The sequence below is a fragment of the Synchiropus splendidus genome, chromosome 12 (assembly GCF_027744825.2).
Source record: "Synchiropus splendidus isolate RoL2022-P1 chromosome 12, RoL_Sspl_1.0, whole genome shotgun sequence".
In the NCBI taxonomy this organism is placed as follows: Eukaryota; Metazoa; Chordata; class Actinopteri; order Syngnathiformes; family Callionymidae; genus Synchiropus; species Synchiropus splendidus.
In genome coordinates this window covers 749,409-764,191 of record NC_071345.1, presented here as the reverse complement: position 1 = coordinate 764,191, position 14,783 = coordinate 749,409, and the positions used below count along the sequence as shown (strand labels likewise).

The following is a 14,783-nucleotide window of genomic DNA, read 5'->3' as shown; positions in this document are numbered from 1 at the left end:
TAATGTGTTCTCTGAACAGGAGGATTTGGGAGGAAACGCTACTGGACAGCCTGCTCAACTTCGCCGTGACTCCGCGAGGGCTGGTGCTCCTGCAGCAGACCGGGGCCCTGGACCCGTGTGTGGCCCACATGTTCTCACGCTTCACCAGGGGACTGCAGGTGACAGCCACGTCGCTTTATCATGTAATGACGCACAATAAGGAAGGTCTGCTTTCCAAGGCAGCAGTTCACAGTGCAGCTGAACCGGGAAGTGTGGAGTTCAATCACTTCTGAGGAATGACCTGGATCTGAGTTCCCCAGCAAGTAGAGTGTCCTCCGTTGTGACTGAATCTTATCTGATAAGCTGGTGCCATGTGTGGCTGCAGGTCTGCGTCCTCGCGCAGGCTTGTGTCTCCAGCGTCCTCCACTCTGATCCTCTCTGGCACAGGCGCTGTTCTCTCACTGGCCTTCTTTGGCATTTCACGCCTGTAATTATAGCTGCTCTGCAATGAGAAGAGACTGAAAGTTTCGTTTCGGATTTTCTCTAATTCTGTAAAATCTACCTCTGTGCATCCATTTTCCACCACTTATCGGGGGTCAGGTGGTGGGGGCAGCTGCGTAGGAAAGACGGGCCAGATGCAAAGTCTCTTCTGGCTGACTGAGCTTCTGCCGCTCAGAGAGAAACTGGTTTTTCACCACTCCAAAGCTAGTGCCCTCAGGTGAGAGGAAATTCAGTGGAGAGTTTTGTCTCCCGGCTCGGCCCTTTCTTCACCAGAGTCCACCAGAGTCCTAAGGACCAAGGACACTGCCCTGATCCCCCCCACTTGAGAACAAGATGCTAGGTACTTGAACTCCGGATGGAGCTTCCACTCTGTTTCAACAAAGAAGAATGGTCTTGGGCCTGGAGGAGACGAGCCCAGTCCTGGCCGCTTGGCTTTCACACTTCCACCTTCTGAAGCCACATGGTTTGCTCTGGTTGGCAGGTGAGTCGGTGTGAGAAGTTCGGCTACGGTGTGATGGTCACACAGGTGGCAGCAACAGCGCCTGGAGCGGCAGCTCTCCTCAAGTCAGGTACTGAGCCGACAAACTCACAGCTGTCCAGTGATGTGGTGAAAAAAGCCAATGATATCAAAACCAAAATAACATATGACTGGCCTCTGATCTTTCAATCATGCTGTCATCATTTAAGTTTTAACCCTATAAACATTGTGAGGACAGGTCAAACTGTCCTAAAACACGCACGCCCACACACACACATGCACAGGCTTGTGTTGCTATCCTTGTAGGGACATCAAGTGGTCTCTCACTGCCTCAACCCTTTCCCCAGCCTCTCCCCCTGAACCGAACCATTCAAAACAAATGGCTCACCTCATCCAGGACTCTGAACCAAACTGAAACCCATCTATAATGATTTTGAAGTCTTCATCCTCAAATTGAGCTTTGGACCTCTGGGGACCGGCAAAAAGTCCAGACGAAGACATAAGGTCCCCACAAGGATAGTTTTTCCTCAAGGCAAGATAAACAAGTGTACACACACACACGGACACACTGTTGTTTCTGTCGGTGGAACTAAAATCCGCTCAAGTGTGAAAGGGCAATTTACTAAACGTCATAAACAGAAACAACCCAGACAAACCTCCTCTCTTCCACCACTTAAATCGCTCATTTCTTACATTCCTGTGTCTTTCCACTCACTAATATGAAGACACATTGTTTCTCTCTGCACTCCAGCACCACAAATCAAATGTGGCGTGAAGCACAAACAGCACATTCAGTCACAGGCAGTTAGGTCGGACCTCGCAGCAGCGCTCTGGTAGCCGACCCACACGACGGCTGCGGTGGCGGAGTAGAGATGAATAAATGGCTGCACACCAAGCAGTGCCAGCCATGTCACGGCCGGATGTCTTTCAGGTTTTGTCCGAGCCTTGGTGGTGGACCTCTGGTCAACGCTCGAGTTCAGCAGCGAAGACGCCCGAGTGGTTGGACCCAAATCCACGTCCATGGAGCCCATCGACCGAAGCTGCCTGAAGGTATCTCACTGGGTCTTCAACCGAGTTTAGAACTCCTGAGAACTTGACTTGATTCAAGTGGCATCCACATCATTTCAGTTGGTGTCAGCAACATAGCCGCTTGAAATCATCCGTTCTCACCAACCTCCCTCCATACAGCTCATCCTGTGTGATCGATGAAGAGATCTCATTTAAAGGAACGAGAAAAGTGAAGTCGGAATGATTCACTACTGACTTGTTGAACACGCACCCTGTGTCTGTCCTCTGCAGTCGTTCCTGTCCCTGGTCAACATGCTCTCCTCCGCCCAGTCCGTGTGGGAGCTGGCGGGCCGCCAGGCTCTGGCCAACAAGACTCACTACAGCCTCAGAGAGACGCCCGGCTCCCTGCCTGTGAGTGAGGTTCAGTCCCTCTGCAGCACCGCTCTCCGCCGTTGGAGGGCGAGTGTAGCTTTCTCCTCGGCCGCACACCCACGCTCCTCCTCGCCACATCACAGAGAGCCTGGCTGTTTGGCGCTCACTGCTGTATGTTTTTCACAGCCTCTCGCTCTCGCTCTGCAGGATCTGCTCGACAGACTGATTGCTGTGAATTCGGACGCAAAGATCCATTCTCTGTTCCACTATGAGCAGTCTCACACGTTGGGCCTCAGGTGAGACGGCCGCTTCTGCTGCATTACTCAACATCAGCGGGGGCATCTGCGATGACACTTGCTCTTCTCACACACACACACAGTGCCTCGACATTTTTCTCTTTACTCTGATTACCAGCAGTGAAGAACTGATGAAAGGATTTATCTGGATAAGCTGTGTGTGTGTGTGTGTGTGTGTGTGTGTGTGTGTGTGTGTGTGTGTGTGTGTGTGTGTGTGTGTGTGTGTGTGTGTGTGTGTGTGTGTGTGTGTGTGTGTGTGTGTGTGTGTGTGTGTGTGTGTGTGTGTGTGTGCGCGTGTGTGCGCGTGTGTGCGCGTGTGTGCGCGTGCGCGTGCTTGTGTGTCTCTGTGCATCTGTATGTACATGCAAAGAACAAATATCCGCACCACTGAGGAGGGAGGCTCGGGGAAGTGAAAGGGATTTATCGAAAATGAAAAAGAGCATTTGAGATGTGGCTGCCATTTGAAATGAAAACCGTGGCGTCCCCTCAGAAAGTTCACCATCTGTTGTCGTCAGATACCAAAAGTAAAATGATATTTGCATGCTTCTGGACTTGAAGCTCAGCAGTGTCTCTCTGGATCCTGTCAGAAAGACCTGATACCAGCAAGAGGTCCTCCTGAATTCCTGCTCTCTGGTCACCTCCAGTGCTCCGGTTTCCTCTGGTGTCACTGGACTATCATGTCCACCTTTTACCAAAGCTGATCTGTGATGGCCGGTGAGGTCAATCCTACAGAGAGATGGACGTACTGTAGATGAAGGAGGTGAAGAAGAGAGTGCACTGTGACTTCAGGAGGGGTTGCAAATTGATGCAGACGTTGGACATGGCTGATGTTTCATTTAGAGACTAGCAAGTAGACTGGAACCCAAGTCGGAGACACTGAGGCTGTCACTGGGAGTGAGTAGAAAAGGAGTCCATCAGAGGGACATGTGGAGAAGTTTGAAGACCAAAATGGGGAGTTCAGATGTTTGTGCAGGAGAGACAGTGTTGGACCAAGAATGTGAAGATGAAAAGACAACCGATGAGGTTCATGATGGCAGTGTGACAAGAGGGTGTTGAAGAGAAGCCATGGTGAGGAGGTTTAAAAAAACAAACAAGACTGAGTGAGATTTCTGTTGTGCGGTGACACAAACAACAGGGATTGTGTACTAGCTGCCTGGAGGATGATATTTGCCAGGATGAATAGGAAGCAAGATGCTGTCTTGGTGTGGAGAGGTGGCCAAGTGTGGTGGAGTTGAGTTGAGCCAGCGGATGGTCGTGTGTCTCAAGTGAGTCTGGGTCGTGAGAGTGAGGTGCTCATGTGTGACGTGAGTCGAGGGCAATCTAGAGGCGCCCTCCCTGGCTAGAATAGTGAGCCACGACAGGTAGACAACCTTGACCTCCTTCTCTACAGAGGACCTGCTGAGGAGTTCACTCACGTGTGGCAAAATTCCAATTTTCCCAGAAAGTGAATTAAGCCAGGTTTCTTGTGAGGATGGAGCGGGCGCAGTGGAGCGACCACTGTGTGCTTCATGGTTGGGCCAGGAGGAGCCTGGCTGTGTGCGCAGGTGCTGCAGCGTAGTGACTAGTCTGAGAGTCAAGACTGGGCTGGGAGACTCGCAGGCTCCTCCGGCCTCTCAGGACCGCCTCGCTCAAACGAGTCATTACCGCAGCAGGTTGATGAGTCAGAGTAATTGTCTGAAATTATCAAGAGAAAACTGCCAATAAACATTTTCAGCTCCAAACTCTTCTGTGGACGATTGAACTGCGCTGCCGCTCCTCTGTAGTGTTCCAGCGCTCTCGTTTGGACCGCAACCGACACACAGACACGAGGCTGTGAAGCTAATGGAGATAAGCCAGACCGCCTCCATTGGTGCCTCATTGTGTCTTCAATGTCGAACCGTGTTCCTTCAGAATCACGCGTCGATGTTTCTCCAAAGTTCCTGTGTGACCAAACGAATGGAAGCACGTTCAGTTATTGCCTGACAATAGACTTCTGCTGAGCACCTTCACTTCGCACTTTAGCTTAGCGTTTAGCTTAGCCACTTACTGTTGCACTCTTTGATTTTCTTATTTACTGATCAATAAACATATTCATAGGTGTCTGAAATCGACCGATTCTCACTGATTTATTGATATAAATACTGCAGATGAAAAAGATGTAAGTTATAAAAACATCAACTTCATTTCCTAATCAATGTCTGTTATGTGCAAGGGTGAAGGGGTGTTTTTTCATCTGCATGTGAGTCAGTGTTTTGGTCTTGATCCACTCTTCCTGTCTCACGTGATCCATAAGGCCTCATTACCCAAACGTTACTATGATCTGCCTCCTCCTTTGCGGCCGTGTTACTGCTGTCATTTTAACATCCCAACAGAATGACAGCATCTTCAAAACGTGTCATTTTGTCCAACAGCATCATCCCTGTTAAAACAGGGCTTGTTGTCGTTGGATTTGGGGATGATTACGCCTGAAGGGGACGTGACAGCCGAGGAGCTGCGGCTCCTTATTGATCCCAGAGGGACAGATTGCAGCTTCCCTGCACCAGGACGCCACCGTGCTTGTTCAGACAATAGGACGGTTTGAAGTATGAAGCGAGCATACTGCGGTGTGTTTTAGGCTTTATTTTCTTATTGTGCATTCACCATCAATATGTAGCAATTAAATATGTAGGAATCTTCATAAATCATTTGGAAAAGACCTGAAGGATTGTCTGAAGTCTGCCCTGGAGGATTGAATAATTCATGCATCGAATTTTGTTGAGGTTGAACTGAAATCATAATTCAAATGAAAGCAACCCACACACACACACACGTGGTTTTTCAGCTCATTAAAACGCTTCATAAAAACATCCATTAACTAAATGGGGTGGAATTCTTGAAGTTCACTTCTTTCTTAAACAGCTTTTTAGCTGAATAAATGACAACAACTTCTTATAGCGCCATTCTGGGTTCTTGGGATGTGCTGGCAGGAGACTCCGTGGATTGTGATGTTTGCTGATGGTAGAGGGATTTGTCGTGCGAGGCCAAAGGTGTCGAGGAGAGGTGGGTGCGAGCGTGCAGGCGGGGAGGAGTCAGGGATGAAGACACTGAGGTGGTCCTTGGCAGGAAGGAGATGACAAGAGACAATGAGCTTCATGATGGAGGAGGACGAGAAGGTGAAGCAAAGAACTGTAGAGACACTGATGGGACTGAAGAAGGTGAAGCCTGGTCACTGATGTACGGGTGATCAAAATTGGCTGTCTTCGGGAAAGAAAAATCACCCTTTCATTACAACCTAGAAGAAAAGAAGAAAAGGTGACTTGGGGAGTAAAAAGAATAGCAGAGGTATTAAAAAGAAAACAGCAAGATATGTGGCAACAAAAGTCACAAAATGTATTTTAGGAAAAGGAGAAAATGCACTGTGAAGAACGCTTGACTGTGGATGGTCTTTAAGGGTCTCCATCTTGGATTCTTGTGCAGACTGCTGAGTGTGCTCTGCTGTAACCTGGACTCCTTCCTGCTCCTGGAGACTCAGTACCACATCTGCTCCATGCTGCTGCAGAGTCAGAGGGAGAACGTCACGGAGCAGGACGCCGGTGGAGGGTAGGAACTTTTCACCGAGTCTACCTGTGGATTTCACTCAGATCAGTCATGGGCCGGATGTATGAGAGGATAAACAGAAAAAATGACCTCTCTGGGCTTGTCAGCCAAATATCGCTTCCCATCAGTCTCGCCCTGCTCGTCGCCTCCAGATGCTTGGTCGGGGGCGCGACCCCATCACCAACCCATTTCAGAGGGCGTCATGTTGCCTTGAATGTGAAGCTCCACCATCTGGTCCAGAACGTTCAGGCAGCTCTCTGCTCCATCATGGTGATATGACCGAGCGCTTTCAGATTTCATCATCGCTGGGGACGACGGAGTGTTTGTTTGCTGTCGCACAAATCAAAGCAAATAACGTGGAGAGAAAGTGGAAAGGCCATTAATGAAAGAGGCTTTCCAGGAGAGCGCACGTCTGAGATGGCTGCAGGAGCCCGCCGGCCCCCACATCACCCGCAATCTCGTCTTGTCAAATATTTCCATTCGTCAGTTGCCATTCTCCATCGCCTCACTTTCCTTTCATGCCAGCGCCACGGCTTAATGTGGGACCTTTTTGTCAGCCGCCCCCGTGCAAGCAGCCGGCCTCTTTATTTCCAATTTCCTCCTCAGATGGCTTGGTCCGTAAGCGCAGACCTGGGCAGACCCACACCTTTGCGACCCCAAAATGTCTTATAATTGTCATGTTCAGCCAGCTTATCTGCAGTTCTCACGTCTCCTTTCTGTTTTCCATCTTCCTCGCAGCCGTTTCATGCAACTGGAAAATGGGTTTCCGGGACCTTTATGTGAGTCTGCACAGAAATGTGTCAGGAACATAATAAATCAGGAGCTGGTCTGAGAGGCTGTTCTCAGCAGGTTTGAGCGTGGACATGTCTCTGCCCATTTTCTTGTTTGGATTCCTGGTCCGGTCATGGACGCATAGTGGCTCCAGTAGTGAGAGACACTGGGTCTGCCCCGGGCCTCCTCCGTCTCACCTCAACTGCCTCTCTTGGAGGAGTGGAGGTCCTCCCCTGAGTTTGAGTGACTCCACCAGAGTCGTGCTCTTTCTGGTGATCCCAGGTGAGAGGAGGGCTGTGACTGCCGGCCCTTTTTCCTGCAGAACAAACTGATCTTCCTCCACCCAGAGAAGATCTCACCTCCTCAATGAGACATACTTTCAGTTTCCCAGTGATACTGTTCTGGAGGCTCTCAGTGACTTGTGAAAATGGTGCTTCAGTTCCGTCAGCTCATGAATCTGACAAGACAAACATTTTTTTCATCCACCATTTCCCAGCAAGTGCATCGTCGACGTCCTCTCAGTGGAGAGGAACCACGTCCTGGTCCGTGTTGGTGTGGTTGGAGGTCCGTCGGAGAGAAGCCTTCCTCCCCGGGCTCTGCAAGAGGTCAGCTCGCTTTTCTCTCTAGATGTCCTGGTCATTGATGAGTTCAGTACACACGAGCACACCAGCCAGAATCACCGCCCGAGCCTCGCTGTGAGGACAACAGCAGGCGCCATGTGAGAGTCCTGTTCATAATGTAGTGGCTCCTAACTATGGTTCAGCAGGTGGCTGTTTGTTCCGTTACAGTCCTCAGTTGATTAGTTTTGTTTGTCTGGACCACAAAGCTGGAACCAATCGGAGTTCCCAGAAAGGATATTAGAAGATTTCTGACGGCCTGAGCGGTAATTACTTTTCCTTCTCGGAGATCTATTGTTCGTCCCTCCTGTTCATTTTAGAAAACAGGGATCAGAGCGCGTGAAGAGACTGATCATGAATGAGAAACTGATCTACTCTGGTGGGGATTAGAATAAAAGCTCTGCGTGTGGCAGTCACTGAGACTCTTGATGCTTGTTGGAAAGAAGAGGAGGAGACCCTCGTGTCTTGTGTTTGCTTGTGTTGTGAAGTGCATTGGAGAATTACGTCTCATGGAGATTGCAGTGCTGTTTCATGCCGTTCCTCCTCTTTTTCTTCTGCACTTTTTTGTTGTCACTAACCTTAGAATAAACATGGTTTTGAAACGTGGCATTTCGTGCTACTATAAATGTTAATGAAATAATGATTACGTGTCATTGGTTTTCAGTGCATATTTCAATGTATTGAAGCTTCCAATCGTTTTATTTTACATTTCATATTAGTTCATTCCAGAGTAGCATTAGTCTCACTTTGCTCCTTCTTTTGTTTTTGTTGTCAGAAGATTTTTGTCCTTTCATGTCCTGATTACAATGATATGTATATATTATTGAATCCTTCGTTTTTTCCATTCTTTTTGCTTTCAATCTCTTCATTTTGAGCTCTCATCTGAAAGTCTTACTCTCATGATCCAGTTGTTTCCCTCAGTTCTCATCATTCTGGTGTTCTCTCCATCTCATCTCTTTTATCCAAGTGATATCATCTCATGTTGTGCAGAATGTAACTTAAAAGCTCGTATGTAATGTATTATTTTAATCATTTTTGATATATATTGGAGCAGCTGTGGGGCCGGTGTGCTGGGGCCCTGGGGAGAAAGCTGCTGTCATATTGAGTTAGGACAGTTGGTTTTGATGTTCAACCAGGTTTCAGACTTGGTAACTATGTGTCCTCCAGGGAGAGGATCCCTACCCCTGGCCCATGTTCTCCTTCTACCCTCCACCCTCCTGCTACACCAGGGAGCCACCACAGCTCGCCCAGGCTTCAGCAGGTGAGGCCCACTGTACTCACGGACATCCAACCCTGAAAAACGACTCCTCCCCGTCTGTAGATCCGGACATCAGCTCGTTCCTCAGCTCCTCTGAAACCAGCAAACATGGCCAGGCTTGGATGGAGGACTGCAGGAGGCTGTACCGTAAAGTGATGACCGTGAACCCTGACGTCCTGACGGGACACGGTACGGAACTATTTCAAACACATTCATTTCCTCTTCTATAGCCAATGTTCAGTCACTTGGGTGTTAGCCAGGGTGAGAGGTGGGGGACTCCTGGAGGGGTCAGTGGATCATCACCAAACTACCAGTTGTCAGGTTTACATGTCCTCAAACGAGACATTAGCCCTCGACTGTGTGTTGTCAGTCGGACGTTCTCCTCAAGGTGCCTGCACACTTGTGCGAGCGTCTTGTCAATGACAGGCGGTGACAGGTGCTGTGAGTGTTCCTCATGATGTGATTGGGCTTGCTTCTCGCTCTGCCCCGCGCACGAATGCTTCCGTGTGTGAAGTGCTTCGATGACATTTCCCCACATACGGAACACGGGGTGATGAAGGAGGGAGCGGTGCCTGCCTCGCCGCGCACACTCGTGGCCCTCATCACCTAGCCAAGACGAAGAAGAGCCTCACGCAGGTAATGACATCTGCGAATGTCACGCGTGTGTGCGCCTCCACATCGCGCAGGGCCTGACTCACCGACAACCCTGTCATTAACGTGTGCTCTTAACGGTGATTGCCTCTTTTCGCCGAGTGATCACAGCGTGGAGCGCTGGCCCGCGCGTCTACACTCCTTTAGCAGGACTGTCTGTTGTGGCGCCCTTGCCTCTGCTGCAGGCTCATGCGGCTCATGATGAACCCTGCTAGACTTGACCTGCGTCCTTCTAAGAGAAGTTCAGCCAGGAAGAGCGGACGTGCTCCGGTGATGTGCCGCACTTTGACTCATTAGGAGCTGAGGTGACCTCACTTTACACGCTGTTTAGCCAGCGCTTGCATCCAAGCTCTGGACCAATCCTCTGGCCTGATTGGTCCAGAGCTCGAGGTAGGTGTCTTTCAGGGAAGCTATGAAGGTGGTTTTCCATACAGATGTCAGCAGGAGGACCAGCCTACTTCACTGCCATGATCATGTGTTGGCAGCCCATGCCCCAGTCACCACCCCCTCCCTGCAAAGGGATCTCTGAAGGACTGTGAGAGCAGCCAGATGTTTCAGTTCTGACCTCCTCCTGACAAACTGTAACAACGAGCAGCTGTCAGAACAGCACTGGAGAAAACGATCAGCACCAAAGGCTTTCAATCACCAACAAGTGAAAGAGTAAACCAAGTTTCAAACCTTAAACTCAAAAGCGCCGTGCACATCAAAACAGTGGAATCAAAGCCAGAACAGGGAGGAGTAAGCACACAGCGTGAGCCTTATCAAAAGCAGCTATATTTGGCGAAGAGAGAAACAGAAATCATCAAAAGAAACAGAAGCAAAATTAAAACAAGGAAAGACATTTAAAATACATCACACAGACAACTGCTGAAATTAAAAATGAATACTTCAAATACACTCATGAATAACCTGCAAAGTTTTGAAAACCCAGCCTCGGGACCAAACTTGTCAGTCCTGACGCGGAACCAGCCGTCAGCCACCAACCGCAGCCTTTCCTTAATAACACCTTCAACTCTGAGCATCACGTCTTGACAGGTACAGAAGCTCTTGCCCTTTAAGTTGTTGACCTTTCAAACAAAAGATCCTGGCTCACTGGACACTATTGTCTCGCCATTCTAATGCTGCAAGGAACATCAGGACTGGTCCGTTGGGGCAAAGAAAATTGTTTTTTTTCACCCCCAAAATTGCACCGGAAGACGATTCATTAAGTAATCACACGTGCACTTGTCTCCACACACAAAGGCTGTATCAGTGTCCTTGGCAATAGGGTTCAGTTCTATATGAAGCCCTGATGGCCAAGAGCAGTTTCACACCCTTCTAGCCACTGACCTTTAAACTCCGAGCTAATGCAAGATGTGAGAACGCTGACATCATTCAAGCGTCCAGAAATACTCCTCTTCTTCTCATGAGGCAAAACACATCTGGCTGGGGGACAAAACTAGACCCAGAACCACTCATTGGTCACAGTGGGGTGTGACTGAAGCGATGACAGAAGAGGAGGACACGAAGCAAGGCCATTGTAGAAGAAGGAATTTAGTGGTGTGACAGGTTAGAAGGGAATCAGGTGAAGAACTCTTGATGCTAAAATGGACTTTTTACTATGTAAATGCTCCTGACAGGGGACCAACGTTTCTCATAAGTGTTTTGTTATGTCACACTTATAAAGGTGAAAGCGTTTGAAACATGCACAGCAACAAGATCACTGAGTGTAATGATTTTGGATTCAGAACCATGGACAGCGTCACCTAGCCGCGAGTTTGGGATGTGGCATTCAGCACCATGGACAGAGGCAGTATTTTCCAGTCTGCAGTTTTCAACTTGTTTTCAACAATCAATCTAAAGAAGTTGCTTCTTTTTATACCTATGTAAAGTCTGAAGTCAGAATGTTTATTTGTGTCTGTGCTCTCTGCAGTGCTCGCTGACCTTCTGGAGATGGCTGTGGACCATCTATCTGCCACGGAGAGTTTCTTCTCTGAGGCCCGGCTCAAAGGTCAGTGCAGGGGAGGAGGAGTTTTAGCCTTGACAACTTGCTTCAAAAAAGGAAGTAAAAGTAAAGGGCAGCCAGTAGATCATAAATCTTCCTCTGTTCAATCATTGCTTCACGGATTAAAGCCTTACTGAAAGATTATGTCCAGGCAAGGCTGATGTTGCAGTTGAGTGGTTTAACCTTTTGGGGCTCTTTGATGTTTGAAGTGTTGTTAGAACACAATGTAAACCTGTGGTGTGTGAGATCATCAAGACTCATCATTTTAGGAGCCAGAGACCAAGATAAGTCCAGGTCCAATCCACACAATGATGTGGAATATTCCAGTAATTCTTTGGCTGGGAATAAAACAAGACGGACACCAGTAACTGTAGCAGTCTGAGTGCTTCAGGAGACCTTAACATGACAATGATAACAAGCTCAACATCTGCCCCAAATTCTCCAGATCAACACACACAACACACAAGAGGTTCGGTGATGAACAAATGACACCAATGACTGACTTGACTCAGTGGACGCCACGACAGTGGTGTGGGGTTCGTACCATGAGGCTCAAGGTCAAAGCTAGTAATCCGGTCAGAGGAGCGGTTAACCACCTTACTAGACATGGTGCTGTTGAGACTAGGGTTGTCACCATGCAGAAGTGGAACATCTGCGTCCATGCTCTGGCGGTACTGTAACTGGTCTCTTTGAAAGCATGGACATTGTGGAGTCGAGACAAGAGAGACTGGCTGGGATTAAGGCCATGACCAGATTGAGTGAGTGTGTCCAGGTCATTTGGTGCACGAATCCACTGGGAATAACTGAGGCATCTGTGAGACACGGCTGTCATGCATGCTCTAACTGAGACATATAAATATTAAGTGATCATTGTACGACGTGGAGTTGGGTGCAAGGTGTTCATTTTCACGACATTTCACTGTGGAATGAAAGACATGTTCTGGAGAGAGGCTAGAAGAAGTGGGTCAGACGATCAAGCGGCGTCTCTCCATGAGCTTGACATCAGCGCGCTGGTATCAGGAGCGCAGACGTTGACAGACTGGGCGAACGTGGCGCTCCACACCTGCAGGACGGAGGAGAAGTGCTGCCGTGAGAAAGAGAGGAAGAACAGGACAATGAGCCATTGTTCCGGTGGTAGGGCTGATGAGGGATGTGGTTCCGGTCCCAGATCACATGACCGAGTGCTCGCAGCAGTCGGGTTTGTTTGTTAGCTGTCGGGGTAAACAACTCGATTGCAAACATGATGGCAGGCAGAAATGAGACTAATTTGTGTGCGAGAGAGTGAGATCTCAGAAGTTCATGAACGGTAAACGAGAGCTCAGAATCTTCCCGGTTTTATTGCTCAGTGAAGATAATGTCAGCCATGTTAATCACTTCAGATGAGGTGCGTAAAAATGATGGTGCCCTCATGAACCATAACACTACAAACACAGTCAGGGTAACTTGAGTTGCCATGGCAACTGTCGGCTGCTGGGGTGAAGGGAACATTCCGTCCGCAGATGCAGTGAACGTGTGAAGTGAAAGTGGGGTTAAAGTGAGCTGATACCCGAGAGCGAGCTGGTCTCTTCACCTTTCCGCTTTGGATCAGCCATGTCCTTTCATCACTTCTGGGCTTGAGGGACAGAAGGTGGGAAGCTTTGGAGTTTGATGGGCCCAGGAGCAGATGACCACAGTCCGCCCCTGGAGCCCAGGACGTGATCAATATCATGACAAGATCTAGAAAGCTGGATGTTTGAGAAGTTTAGTGGTCACATGTGCCTCACCGTCACAGGGGACAAAAACACAGGGGTGATGTACTTCTAATAGTGGAGTGTAATGGTGGGAGTCCAGGTCAGACTGTCATGCCCCAAGACCTGCACCCGTGGAGCAGAACATCTGGGTGCACCTCGTGAATCGTTTCCTTGACTTCTGCGAGGTGGAGGTGCTGGGCCAGCTGCCGTGGTTATCAACCCAGGAGGGTATTCTAGCTCTTCTGGGGAGAATATAATGGAGTGTCCTGGTCAAGCCCACACTGCGGCTCTGCCCTGGGTCCTCCTCCTCGCACAAGGAAGTCCTTATTATCCCCAAGACATGACAACTGCTGACAAAATTGGAAAAACTGTACGTCACGAATATCGTTGTTCACTGTTGTTAATATAGTTGCTAACTGTCACAGATTTGCAGCTCAAGTCAATTCAGTGACTGACTGCTGCCACCATACGTGGCTAACGTGTCAAAACGGAGCGTCTCACGGCCCAGAGGTGTAAAACCTCTAGTGGCCCTCTAGGGGGCGCTGGCCGCCCCACCTCGGCTGTGCGCCCTGCACCATACCTGGGTGGCCCGGGGGGACCCTGGAGCCAGGTCTTGTTATCAGAGAGGCCTCCACCAGGCTGGTCGTGGAGCTGAAGCGTGGGAACTTGGTGTGCATGTGCCGTCTGGTTTCAAATCCTCACTTGCCTCCTGTGAGGGTTTAATTAGACTGCAAGGTCATGGATGCCCTCGACTGCTGTGAGCAACACCGGCGTCGCGGCGCTTGAAACACTGCGCCTTTGTCCGTCCTGCCGGGAAGTCTGTCACTTTGGATTGCCCACTTGATGAGGATTTTCAAAGCGATCCCACATGGGGACGGGACTGTCCTCTCTGACATCTGCCGATTTCATCAGGCAATTAGACGAATTACTGCATAATTCTTTGTCATTTTCTAGCTGGCTGCTCGCTGGCTCGTTAGCTGAGCCCAGAATAGATCATCATTTACTCTCACAATTAAGCTCAATAGTCTTCATCTGGATCAGCTTGGTGCGTCACGATCCCCACAGGGATCCCGCTGCAATTTCCTCTTCTCTGTCAGGCCACGACCAGGGTGGCTCTCCCTAGCGCCCCCTGTTGTGTTGTTGTTGTTGGCTAATGCTGCAGCCACCTCCTCAGTTGGTCTCCGCCAGCGTCAGAGCGCATGAGCGCTGAGTTCTTGGCCGTGACCTCGCTGATGAATAGAAGCAGTCAAACGCCGACTTCAGTGGAGGAACGCGCCAGAAAGTTCTGGCTGTCTCTCACTCTAATGAGGTCACAGCGATGCGCAGGTTTTGATGATTTATTTATCTGCAAGTTGTGGACTCAGTTTCTCCAGTTTGAGTCGAGCTAACTTACAGCTAATGGAATTATTCAGGGCGGACTGTGAACTTTGAAGAGGTTTCCATGCTGTGTACTTCCATTTGTATCTTTTTGTCTTCTGTCACTAATGGATGTGCAGAGTTTGAATGTCACTTACTTTTCTGATATTCTGCCGCTGGTGCAGCGGGGGTTGATCTCGGGAGGTGGGTTGACGCTGTTTCAGGTT

At 49.3% G+C, this 14,783-nt stretch overlaps 1 protein-coding gene across 9 annotated transcripts in view; it reads left to right on the top strand.

The window, feature by feature from the left end:
- The window catches only part of tbc1d32 (TBC1 domain family, member 32), a 43,993-nt gene that overhangs the window by 15,140 nt on the left and 14,070 nt on the right, over positions 1-14,783 (top strand). For 7 of the 9 annotated variants that reach the window (XR_008416196.1, XM_053880254.1, XM_053880252.1 and 4 more), the window contains 10 exons: positions 20-158; positions 962-1,049; positions 1,890-2,008; positions 2,258-2,377; positions 2,546-2,634; positions 6,070-6,192; positions 7,457-7,565; positions 8,745-8,838; positions 8,899-9,024; positions 11,399-11,476. Coding sequence is in view for 7 of the 9 variants with exons in the window: in XM_053880254.1 (XP_053736229.1) it covers positions 20-158; positions 962-1,049; positions 1,890-2,008; positions 2,258-2,377; positions 2,546-2,634; positions 6,070-6,192; positions 7,457-7,565; positions 8,745-8,838; positions 8,899-9,024; positions 11,399-11,476 (1,085 nt within the window). In the remaining 2 variants the exon portion in view is untranslated. Of the gene's footprint in view, positions 1-19; positions 159-961; positions 1,050-1,889; positions 2,009-2,257; positions 2,378-2,545; positions 2,635-6,069; positions 6,193-7,456; positions 7,566-8,744; positions 9,025-10,417; positions 10,522-11,398; positions 11,477-14,783 lie in introns of all 9 variants that reach the window. The other 2 variants (XR_008416197.1, XM_053880253.1) reach the window with 2 other exon arrangements.